Genomic DNA, 12,088 nt, shown 5'->3' with positions numbered 1-12,088 from the left:
GGTTCCTTTTCAGCATGACTAGACTCAAGGCTACAGCCAAGACCAAGTTAAACTTGATCAGAGATCTCGTCTTTGCCGCGATGATGCCGCTTTGGTAGCTCACAACGAAACCACATGATTACAGACCATGATGAACCATTTGTCAGTCATCGGCATAAGAAAACAGTAATCCTAACACAAGAAGGTACATCTAAAGGTACCATTACTCTGGATGACAAGCCGCTGGAAGCCGTCCGGAAATTCTGCTACCTAGGATCCACCATCACCTCAAGAACATCACTGGATGAGGAGATAGGCATCAGGATAGGAAAAGCAGCAACATCCTTTGGTACACTCAGCAAGAGGACATGGAACAATAAAATTCTCGCAATGAAGACCAAGATCAAACTACCTGTAGCATGCACACTGAGTACCCCGCTCCTCTATGGCTCAGAGACCTGGATGGACACTGTATTCAGAACAGGAAAAAAGACTGAATGCGTTCCACCTGCGGTGTCTACGTTAGCAGGCGGAGAGCAGACGCATTTAGTGAAACAACAGCCGAAAAATGCGTCTGCTCCCTGCAGGCTATGTCAACGTAAAATTCTGGGAATCAGCTGACAACACAAAGTCACCCTACCGAAGTTCTTGCGCAAGCGACGAATCTTCCAAATGTGACTGAAATTCGCTGCAAGAGGAGACTAAGATGACTTGGACTCGTGAGACGCTCGGACGACTGTAGAATTCCGAAACAGCTCCTGTGTGGCGGACTGGCACCGTGAGGGCCGGGACAACTGACACATGCAAGAGCAGTCTGACAAAATATGGCATCGACTTCAAGACCTGGAAGGCCACAGCAAACCACAGATCTTGTTGGAAAACAGCAGTGAACAAAGGAGTTACACGCTTGCAGAAAGAAATTACATCAACTCCGCCCCCTATGGTCGTCCATATGTTTCAATATTCACTAAATTCTATTCGCTGTCGCTATACCGCATTCGCTGTCGCAAAAACTCATTTGCTGTCGCTAAAACTCAATAGCTATGGCTAAAACTTATTCGCTGTTGCAAATGTTCCTTCGTTAGCACTGAATTAACTTAATTTGCATTTGCTAAAATGAAAACATAATATTTGCTGACATTTAACAGTATTCTTCACTACTACATCAACTTCGCTGTTGTAAAATATTGTTGGAAACCTCCAAGGCCGACCCTCACGCAATTCGTTCCAGGCCGTCCGGGTATTACGGCCTGTTCAAAGATGCCTACCCGAAGGTTCTTACTTCTGTCTTGCTGTTCGTACGTGTTTTGTCATTGTCTGCACGCAGTGAAGCGGTTAATTTTTAGCGACAGCGAATGAAATTTAGCGATAGCGAATGCAAATTTAGCGATAGCGAATGAAATTTAGCGACAGCGAATGAGTCTTAGCGACAGCGAATGAGTTTTAGCGACAGCGAATGGAATTTAGCGACAGCGAATAGAATTTAACGAATATTGAAACATTTGGACGACCATACCCGCTCGAGATCAGACGCAAACGAAAGAAGGAAAGTTCAACCCAGCTATCAGCAGGCACCTTCCTCGCTGGCAGGTAACTCGTATGTGTCAGTGATGTGTGCAAACATTGGTAGGATCAGCCATGAGAGGAGCTCCAGTAAAAGTCTGTCTAAGCTATATGATACCATATACCATACAATCTTAACTAAAGTTAATGCTTCCAAGCAGCTTTGACCGTCTGTAAAGACGAAAAGAGCTATGGTAGTAGTATAACGGTTTTCGTTCGGCGTTATATCAGCCTTGCTCTTAGTTTTTTTTACAATATTGACATTATTGATAATGATACTTTTCCAGGTTTTGGTGCTTCAGTTTTGTTATGCTGGTCTTTGCAAATTGCTTACAAAGTTATACAATATATACGCACTAACCTGGAAAGCGCTATAAGCGGTCGAGCCTATAGGGAGCTTACGAAACGACGACGCCGACGGCAACCAAGACGATTCAAAACAATAGGTTTAGTGAGCAAAAACAATGGCTCTGCACGCTCTGCACGTGCGTTTTACATTTTGGTACATTTCTTTCCCATCATCTCCTAAATGACGACGTCAAATGACCAAATTTAAGGTTCTGTGGAGTACGTTAGCACATGACGATGAATTTTCAGTTCACTCTCTACGCTTCCAAGCCACTGATACCAGTTTAATTCCTCGACAGTTACTACACATTTTTAACGCGAAATGACATGAAATAGCTTCGTAGTGATACGAATAACGCGAACTTGTATTTTTAAATGAAGTCCGCGTAGCTGTCGTCGTCCTCGTTTCGTAAGCTCCCTACTCCTTGCAAATTTCCATCTCCATTGATAATGATGAAAGGATATATGAAATGGATCATGATCATATATGAACTGCGGATATGAAATCAAGTGAAGCTATGATCCTCGCAGTTACGAACGCAATTTTTGCAATTGCGTAAAGAAGCCTAAAAAATTCAGGGAGCTGGTCATTTGACACAAATGACCAGCTCCCAACGTCAGTGGCCTCATAGCTCAGTTGGTTAGAGCGTCGCACCGGTATCGCGAGGTCACGGGTTCAAACTCCGTTGAAGTCCTGAATTTTTCAGGCTTCTTTACCCAGTTGCAAAAATTGCGTTCTTAACTGCGATGATCATAGCTTCACTTGATTCAATTGATAGTGTTGTTTCTGAAATCTATGATATTCTCGATAAATTCAACTTACATGTTCTTATAAATTAGTTACTTGCGATTTGTAATTTATAAGAACATGTAAGTTGAATTTATCGAGAATATCATAGATTACAGGATCAACATACAGTCAGTACCATCAAATAAATGCGTTCAATTCATGGATATGTAGAGAAAATGTTAAAAATGAAATTACAGTTTTGTGTTTCTTCACAGGAGATTTCTCAACTTCCAGCTGACAAAGAAAAATTGTCAGAGAATTACACGACTTTAATTCCACATCCCACTCAACGGAGAAAACCTGAAGTTTAATATTAAACAGATTAAAAGTCTCTGCCAAAGTACCTTTTACACGTCTCAACACAGCCGCCAGTATCCTATTTCATCTTACGAAGGAGGCAAAGTAGGGACCCGTGACTTTCCCAACCTGTTCCCTCTCGTTTAAGAAGTTCATCCCCAGGAAGATGCAAGCTGGGTTTGCAGTGATTCTTCTATCTTTTTGTGCTGGACTGGCTCTACCAGGTAATGCTCTCTGATTCACGAGGTCATTTGTCTACACTTGTGAAATCACTTCACTGCATACTTGCATTTCTTTGGCTTTGAAACGCGGAATTAAACTTGTAGTTTGTTGTTCGTTGATCTTTAGTGCCAGTAGATAGAAGCGATCAAAGCAGAGAAGATAGAACGGTAAGCAAGCTTCTTTCTATTCTATTATAATTTTCCCGCTGAGAAGGAAAAGGCTGAAATGTTTAGATTAGAAGTTTCGTTCACTTCTTGAAATGCTGCAAGTGGAGTCTCGAATGACACTGATCAAAATATAGGTTTTTAGACAGAACTAAGCAAGTGAGGTCCACCAAACAGAACTGATATTCTTTGTTTGCGGCCTGATAATGATATTTTGAGTGTTGTAAATATGTTTAATGTTACCTTAATTAAACGTTTGTTAAAATTTTGTGACTGATTATTAGTATGTCTCATCGAGTTGACCCGTTTACTTGTAGTTTATATTGATTTATGTAGACAAAGCGGAAGTAGTGGACTGAAATAGTTCCAAAGAATCTCTGGCGAACTTAGTCACATATTCGCTATTTTTCGGATGCGTGCGACTTTATTTGTAATACATTGGCAAGCGATCTAAATGCAACCTGCCAAGTGCCTAAAGAATTTTAATACTTGCATTGTTACACAGGGAAGCTTAATCCACGACAGCCAGCCTTAAATTTAAGTCAGCTTTGTATTCGTTCGTTGAGCATTAGGTTTAAGAACTAAAACTGGAGTAATTTGTTCATCAGATGATTTTGATTGAGTTTTTGCTGTTGTTCCCCTATCGCTAAAACGGGGGCATTTCCGCATATATGATATTTAACTGTGACCCGCTAATAGCGGGTCAACTTAGCTGGTCAGTAAAAAATTACTGCCACTTAAAGTGGATTGTGACGAACGATAGATACTCAGGAGGAAAAGCGCGGGATTTCCATAGAGAGGGCACTTTGTCCTCAATGAAACCGGGACTTGAAAAATCTCAAGTAAAACGCGCACTGATTTGCGTTGTAGATTGTCCATGGGCGGATATTCATGTCGTGATATCTTTCCTTTCCTCTCGTCCCGATTTGGAATAAGCCGATTGAGTACTGAATATTTGTTTTTCGTCATCATAAAAAAAATCCGTCTTAGTTTAAGCTAAGACGACAGAGGAATACATGTAAGTCTTTCCTCCGTACGTGCATTTTAATTTACCTCAGAAGAAAAATTTGCGTTAGTTAAGAGGCTGGCAAGTCAGCAATGAGCTTCCAGTCTTTGTTGGATATAACATTGGAATTATACGTTAGATCAAAATTCGTGGTTTTAGTTTCACTTACGTAATTTCCTTTCTTCCTATAACATTACAGTTATCAGAAGATGAATTGACAGCCGAGGTAAGTGATGTCTCGTCTTTGTGACATCTGAAATAGAAGTTCTGTCGTTACTCGAAGTTTCAGGGAGGGCAGGGTCATGGGCGGAGACCTGAAGATGCAAATACGCCAAAACTTGCATGAATAAACTAGAATTCACTCTCGAGGCTTAGTTCAAAAGAAAATATAACCTTTTACCTCTTAGTTGGAAAAAAAGGAAGAGAAAAAAAATTTCAGGGAGGACGAAAATTTCCGATGCACTCAACCTATTTTAACTCTGACCCTAGCGCTTGGGCATGATTGGGGCTATGTACTCTTCATACTTTGGCCTCGCGGTTATTTGCAATACAATAACTGCAGTGTACAGTAAGTTACAAAAGATCAATCGAAAAAGTCCTTGAGCCGACTTTGCCATTAAGCTGACGTCACTGAAGCTGTTAGCGAAACCCAAGTGTGAATGTAAAGAAATTGTGAATCAGCCGCGGCTATACAATCTACCAAAACTAAAGGAAGATAGAGTCTGTTTTTTTTAAAGTGAAAAACAACAGAAAAAAAAAGTAAGGTGACACGCCCTAAAACTAACCCGGTGAGGCCAACATATCACGCATGGGCACAACCATTTCACCCGGTCGTCAATTAGCAGCCAATGGACAGCTGTTTCGAACTTGCTGGGCCTCATCAGCATGGCGTAGCTAACATACCAGGTGGGTGCTTTGGGCACCCCTTTCAGTGGCAACTCCACAGGCATGTTTTTTTCCTCTCTTTTCGTTATCTTTAGTTAACCGACATTGAAAACCGTATTGAAGCAGTCAGAGCACAAGTGAAGGAACCGCCCGAGGAAGTCCGACATGAAAAGGCCACAGGTAAATAAATATGCTAAAGGCTGATTATCTAAAGCAAGTCCAACTATGACTGGATCGCGGTTTTAAAGTCAGAAATTTTATAGAAGTGAGTCGTTTGAATACTTAATATCGTAAATGCACCTACCGATGGTAGACGGTATAATGCGCCCGTGAGAAAGATGGTAAGTAGTTGCTAGTAGCTTGGCAACGGACGAAAAGGCAACTTCAAAATTAGAGTCTCACGCAGAGTTTAAACCTTTGCTTTTGCCTCCGGCTTTCGATACAGTTTTCCACGATGAAAAGCTTTAATGTGCAAAGATTCAAGGCCACGATGAACGGCCACTTGGAAAGCGGTTTTTGTTAGCACCGGCCGAAATAAGCACGCGCAACGTCTTGCACTTATTGGAGTTTTAAGCAATGGCGCCTCGGACTAAGGGGCTTGCGACAAAATTTACTATCAGGGGGCAAACTTTAGGGTGTGAGATCACGATGTCCAAAGTGGTTCGGATTGTCTGCCAGTACTTATGCACATGCGCTGTCTGAAGAGACCCTCTTTATAGCATTCAATAAGAAGAGAATACTAGGTAAGAGAGCGAATACCCTGCATATATTTGGCCCCATTTCGGGTCATTTCAAAGACTACACCTCATTGGTCAGTTAGTGTGAAAGTGGACCGCGCGGCGTCACGAGTGGTGCTGCAACAAATAAAAATAAGCTTTGCAGTACGGACTCAATCTAAAAATAGATTTCAAATAATTATCATGGAACACAGGGATTCGCTCTCTAACGCTGTAACTGACTGTGACGACTTGAAATTAGTAGTCTACTGTGCTAATGTTAATTTGAACCCAGATTACCCAAATAGAAAGGAAACTCTTTTTTTCCTTAAAGTTCCACATTAGAATATAGCGATGAAGCTGTCTTACGCTTTATTGAGAAACGCTTTATTAAGAAAAGGAAAGCTGCCGCAAAAATAAATGAAATTTGGCATTGACAATGGAAGGATTAAATACAAAATTCATTTTCTTTCTGTGCGTAGAAATGTCTCCCTCGCCAACCCCTGGAAAGAATGTTGAACCTACAGAATTCACTTCCAAGCCTGGTGAAATGCACGAAGTAGTTGTGGAAAAGATCACTCCGCCGTCAACACAACCCAATATTGAACCCACCAAAACTGAAATCGCTCCATCACCAGAGACCAGTGTTAGCAAGAAACAAAACAAGGAGAGAGAGCCGGGGAAGACTGTTTCTCCAGAAAAAGTTGAGATTCTATCAGGCCATGAGGTATTTAAAACGAATTCATCTGTTGAGAAATTGGAGGAGAACGAAAATAAAAACATGGAAGGAAATGTTCCCTCTCAAATCTCCTCGGAAAACATCGCCAATAACCAAGTGAGTAATGATGAAGATATGGATCTGGCGGCAGAGGGAGACAAAAGTATACCGAGAATCTCAGTTAAGAAGATTTCTTTAGAGAACGAAAATGTTCAGGCTGGAACAGACAACGGCGTACGCAAGGAGAATCTCAATAGAGTGCCCAAAGTAACCGTTGAGAAGATGACCGTTAAAGAAGAGGAGTTGAAAGACAAAGCCAATGAACTAGAACAGAAAACTTTGTTGACTGTAACAAACGATGAAGAAGAGAACGAGGAGGAAGACCTTGAAAGTGATGGGAAAGAAAGTACCGAAACGAAAGTTAATCAGGTAACACTGAAGGTGACAGAGCAGAAAGAAAGAAAACCAGTTCCTATACAAGGGTCTGTGGAAGCTTTAGCAAACGATGAAGGCGACGACGAAGAAGAGGATCTTGAGCGAGTTGGGGCAGGAGAGGAAGAAAATATAGAAATTGCTAAACAAGAAAAAACCCAAAATAATATGGTCAACCTAAATATGGCTGAAAAACTGCAAGACTCCAGTATTCCCAAAGTGACGGTGGAGAAGTTGGACAGGAATAAAAACGAGAGTGAGGTTGAACAGTCCAAGGGCACAGACAAGACCTCACTTAATGTTTTGGTGACAAAGGAGAAAAACGAGAAAAGCAAACCACAAGAATTCACAGTGGTAGTTGAAAGGAAGGAGGGGAACGCCGAAAAAGCGTTTGAGACGAACGGGAAAGAAGCAGAGAAGAAGGTGACGGTTACAGTGGAGAAGGTGAAAAATTCACCACAAGGAGAAGCAATTGAGCGTAAAGGAAGCCAAATCAGACAACAAGAATCCTCAGAAGATAAAGTCCTCGAGGAAGAGGAGTTGAAAGAAACAGAGGGAAAAGCTACGATTACTGTGGAAAAGGTTAAAAGTGCACCACAAGAAGACGCTCCTGAAAGCAAAAGGAACCAAATACCACAAGACAATTCAGAAGAGTATGACCTTGAACAAAAGGAATTGAATGAGATTACTCAACACGATAAAACTGAACAAATAACTGTGACAGTGGAAAAAAGGCAACCTGAGGAAGAGGAGCTGGAAGAAACAGAGAGAAAAGCGACGATTTCTGTGGAAAAGGTTAAAATTACACCACAAGAAGAAGCTTCTGAAAGCAAAAGGAACCAAATACCACAAGACAATTCAGAAGAGACTGACCTTGAAGAAGAGGAATTGAAAAAGATTACTCAACACGATAAAACTGAACAAATAACTGTGAGAGTGGAAAAAAGGGAACCTGAGGTACTTTCTGATGAACCAAAAGACGCCAGCAGCAATTTGCTTTTGAAATCCCAAGGAACTAAAGATTTGAACCCCGAGAAAACAGGGAAAACTATAAGCTCAGAAGAGGAAGATTTGATGCACAATGGTGAAAAAAAAACTGAGGCCCAAAATCACCTTAAGGACGTCAGTAGATCAGGAGTAATCTTAGAAGATACTTCACTGAGGACTGAAAACCAACAAGAAGATGAAGAAAGATTTGAAGACGAGCTAGAGCAGCAGCAAGAAACTGCTGAAGAAAAGAAGGTTGCACTGGAATTCGACAAAGCTCTTCAAGAAGAAAGAAGTAAGACGAAAATGACAAATGTGATGTCTCCTACTCAACTCGCTGAAACAGTTAAGCTGAGTAAATCCTCAACGGAAGAGCTGGTGAAAACGACTGAATCACCGAAGGAATCAAAAGCACAGACCAACGCTCCCGAAAAAGAATCAAAAGGAAAGATGTCCCTTGAAGAACTCGAACTAGCAGAATTAAGTGAAAGTGTATTGAATGATGACGACAACGAAATCAACCCACAAGAGACAACAAAGGCGGTTCCTGTATCGAAATCAACAGAAAATACTATAACAGTAGCTGAAGCAAGGAAAGCAACCGAACTAACATCAACAAAATCACCAACAACAGTGGCAGCTGAACCTGATAAGATAGTGGTTAAAGTGGAAAAGGTCACTGTGGAAGTGGTTTCGGTAGATAAGGAAGAAGGGGACTATTTGTCAAGTAAGAAAGAAACACAGCAAAAAGAGAAGGCTCCAACAGAAGAGGTTGTTATTAAAGTGAAACCAGAAGCATCGATATCGAAGGTTAGTTAAAGTGCCTATCACCTTAACACAATTTTCCACTTTATTTGTTCTCGGAAATCGCCCCAAGTACATTGTGTTGTTTTAGAACCTTTTTGATTAAAATTTTACTTTTTTATTGAATATAGAAAAGTGGTCATACTTTCATCAATAACCGAGCAATGAAGGGGACTGGGTTCGATACAGGGCTGACGTCCCAATTAATATGCATTGCTGTTTTCAAAGAACTATCACGATGCAAAGCAGTCTGTGACGTCGACTCGGTATCAAACCCAAGTATGACCACTTTTCCCGTTTTTCAAAGCCAATTATAACAAAGTGAAACTTCAATCAAAAGGTTCTAAAAGCAATACGACGTATATGGGACGATGATTTGGAGAATAGCGTGGAAAAAGTGTTTTGTGTTAAGGTGACAGGCATTTAAACAACTTTTCACCAAAATGGAGGTTTTAGTGTATGCCACACAATTTGAATAATCAGCCAAGTATAGTGATAAAATTTACCCCTCGGTAACCGAAGTGAAACCGGTAGCCATTTTGTTTTTCTCCTTTTGCTCAGAGGTGAATACTACTTGCTATTGACCTCCGAGTTCAGCCAAACAGAATGCTAAGGAAGCGCTATTTACTTCTGTGATATATACCAATGCCATTTATTGGTTCATTTCTGGTATTTCATGTTATCGTTTAGAGATCGTCTGCATTGGACATCAACACGAAGACCGTGTTGGCCGAAGCAAAAAAGACAGCTATGATTGTTTAACAAAATTTCCTCCTGCAGTCTGGAATTTGATAATGAAGCCCCCCCACCACAAAGGAGGAAACACTGTTGCGGAAACATTGTTTCCCGAAATGTTTCCAAGGCCGCAAAAGAGGAAAACATTTGCTGAAGAAGCAAATTTTATTTCCTCGTTTACGGAGGCCTAAGTTAATTTAAGTTCGGTTCTTTGGCGTTCTGTTAACAACTTTCCTCTGTTACAAGTGAATCAAGCTAGTCTCGCCGGTCATTCAAGAGATGGATAGCGCTATCCATTGGATAAACACATGCCAAACCAATCGAGTTACTTTTAGTAATTCGATTGATCCACAGGTAACGCTATCCACCTTTCGAAATACTGGGGCCTATTTGGCAACTCATGGCAGTTAACGCTGGCTTATGCAGGAACAAAAGCATGACACGGTTATCAATTAATGAAATTTAGGTGTAGCTAGGTGTAATGAGCTTCATTTCCATGATGCAAACACTTTACTTTTCTGCTTACTGTTTATGGCAATTGGCGCATTTTGTCTTCAAAATATTTGCTTGTTTGAATAAAGGCAGTATCAAATGCAAAACGCTGGCCATGCATCTTCGCGCCAGAAAAGCGCGGGTTCCAGCCCACGCAACCTCTCTCCACAAAAACGCGGGTTCCAGCATTGCGACATAGTTGAGCGTGGAGACGGAAGGTCGTCTGATGACGTCAGAACCATACAAGGAAGGGTTACGTTTTTGCAAACGTTGGCCATGCATGTAGCACTTATACTTCAACAGAATTAACTAGTGGAGGGCAATGTGAAGTGCTAATTTCCTACCCATGTAAACCATGTGAGCGTTAGCCCTACTAATGGAATTAGGTCCTCACAAGGACAGAGAAAAACTCTGACCAGGGTGGGAATTGAACCCACGACCTTCGGGTTAAATCACGGCTCCCGTCTGATCTTGTAGCTCAGTCAGTACAGCAGCAGTGATCTAACCCGAATTTTGTCTTTTCTCCTTGTTAGTCGCCTTCAGTTCTTGCGAAGAATGCTAACGTAACAGCACCCCCAAGCACAAAACCAGCCACCGGGAAAATCCAGAAAAAACCTATGCTGAACAAAGATCGCAATATTACAGAGGTTCAATTGCAACGAGAACAAGAAGATGAACTCGAGACTGAGGCCAAGTGATTATGAAGCGGAATGGAGACCACAGTATCCAATTTAAATTCAATCATTTTAGGCATAACCTTAAAAGTAAAAGCTTGTTAGTAATTCCGAGGTCAAAAGTGGACTGTAAGGAAAACACAAAATAATTTGTAACTCTTTATTTCCATTGAGTGAAATGTGAACTGCATATAATTCAAGTACATTCGATTCCAGATGAACAATCACTATGTCTGTGAGTGGCTTATTATCAAACACGATCAAGTATAAAACTGATTTTAGTCGTGATTACACTAAGTATATTCTTTTTTAGACGTTTGGACAAATTTATCTTAAGGTTGCCACATTCGATAAAATCTTTCCTGACACGTTCTACATTGTATTTTCAAGTTTTGAATATCTATTCGACTAGGGCCCTATCCACAGGTATCCTTATATTTTAACGAAAACGGAAATATTTCCCTCCGTATACGAAAAAATCTACGTCCACAAGTAGACGGTTTTCGAATCTTATTCTCCCGTCCTCACGAATTCGCGAAAACGATTCGAAAAAGCTAACCTCCACCTATAGAGCGTGCGTGAGCGCTCTCCATGGTATCACGAGCCTCTAATGTCATCGTATTCAAAAAACCTCCGTTTCAAAAAAGCCACATCTGGAGAGCGTTTTCAAAAACCTTCATTTTCGGTGACCGAAAACGCCCTATTCGTGTGGACGGGAGGCAAAAACGGACAAAAAAATCTCCGTTTCGGAAATATCTGGAGACGAGTGGAAGGGGCCTGATAACAAAACTTGCACGTGCAAAGTTTATTAAAGATTCCGTCTTGGATGTTGCGTGTCTAGCGTTCTCACTAAATACTGGTTCCACTTGTGCGGTAAGTACAAGAGTAAGCCCAAGGATGAGTTTTGCGACGTTCACACAGTACTGTGAAACAAACCGATTCAAGATGGCGAGCGAATCGTCGTGCTTGTATTTATGCTTCCCACTTGTGAAATAGGGCTTTTTCCAAATATCAAGTATTGAGCAAGGCAGTGAGGACAAAAGCAATAGAATGTGAAAAATAATTGCATATATCCACTTTCCTTTCTCTTTGTGCTCTAAACGTCTCTTTCAAGCTGAATTTTAACATATCGAAAAAGGCCTACAAGCACAAGCACAAAAAAGGAAATTTTCTTTTCTTCGTGTTTATGCTCATTCGCTATTTTCACCAAACCCATAATACAGTTGAATGAAGGGGGTAGTTTCTAAAGAAACTGTGGTGCTGCGTCGGTGGTGAA

The 12,088-nt window shown here is 41.0% G+C and overlaps 1 protein-coding gene across 1 annotated transcript; it reads left to right on the top strand.

The window, feature by feature from the left end:
• The first annotated feature begins 3,034 nt into the window (after window positions 1–3,034).
• On the top strand, window positions 3,035–11,639 carry LOC138042058 (enolase-phosphatase E1-like). Its single transcript, XM_068887798.1, has 6 exons — window positions 3,035–3,201; window positions 3,326–3,366; window positions 4,569–4,595; window positions 5,350–5,434; window positions 6,453–8,917; window positions 10,672–11,639. The coding sequence occupies exons 1-6, from the start codon at window positions 3,144–3,146 to the stop codon at window positions 10,834–10,836; spliced, it is 2,841 nt and encodes a 946-aa protein (XP_068743899.1). The 5' UTR covers window positions 3,035–3,143; the 3' UTR covers window positions 10,837–11,639.
• The last annotated feature ends 449 nt before the right edge of the window (window positions 11,640–12,088 follow it).

The sequence above is a fragment of the Montipora capricornis genome, chromosome 3, assembly GCF_036669925.1.
Source record: "Montipora capricornis isolate CH-2021 chromosome 3, ASM3666992v2, whole genome shotgun sequence".
In the NCBI taxonomy this organism is placed as follows: domain Eukaryota; kingdom Metazoa; phylum Cnidaria; class Anthozoa; order Scleractinia; family Acroporidae; genus Montipora; species Montipora capricornis.
Note: the sequence above shows the minus strand (reverse complement) of the source record. Positions and strands in the feature narration are given on the sequence as shown.

Bases quoted from the DNA above. Each gene is read 5' to 3' on its own strand.
- LOC138042058 (XM_068887798.1), top strand. From the start codon at position 3,144: ATGCAAGCTGGGTTTGCAGTGATTCTTCTATCTTTTTGTGCTGGACTG. The intron at 3,202-3,325 runs GTAATGCTCTCT...GTTGATCTTTAG, and splicing joins TGCTGGACTGGCTCTACCAG to TGCCAGTAGATAGAAGCGAT. The intron at 4,596-5,349 runs GTAAGTGATGTC...CGTTATCTTTAG, and splicing joins AAGATGAATTGACAGCCGAG to TTAACCGACATTGAAAACCG.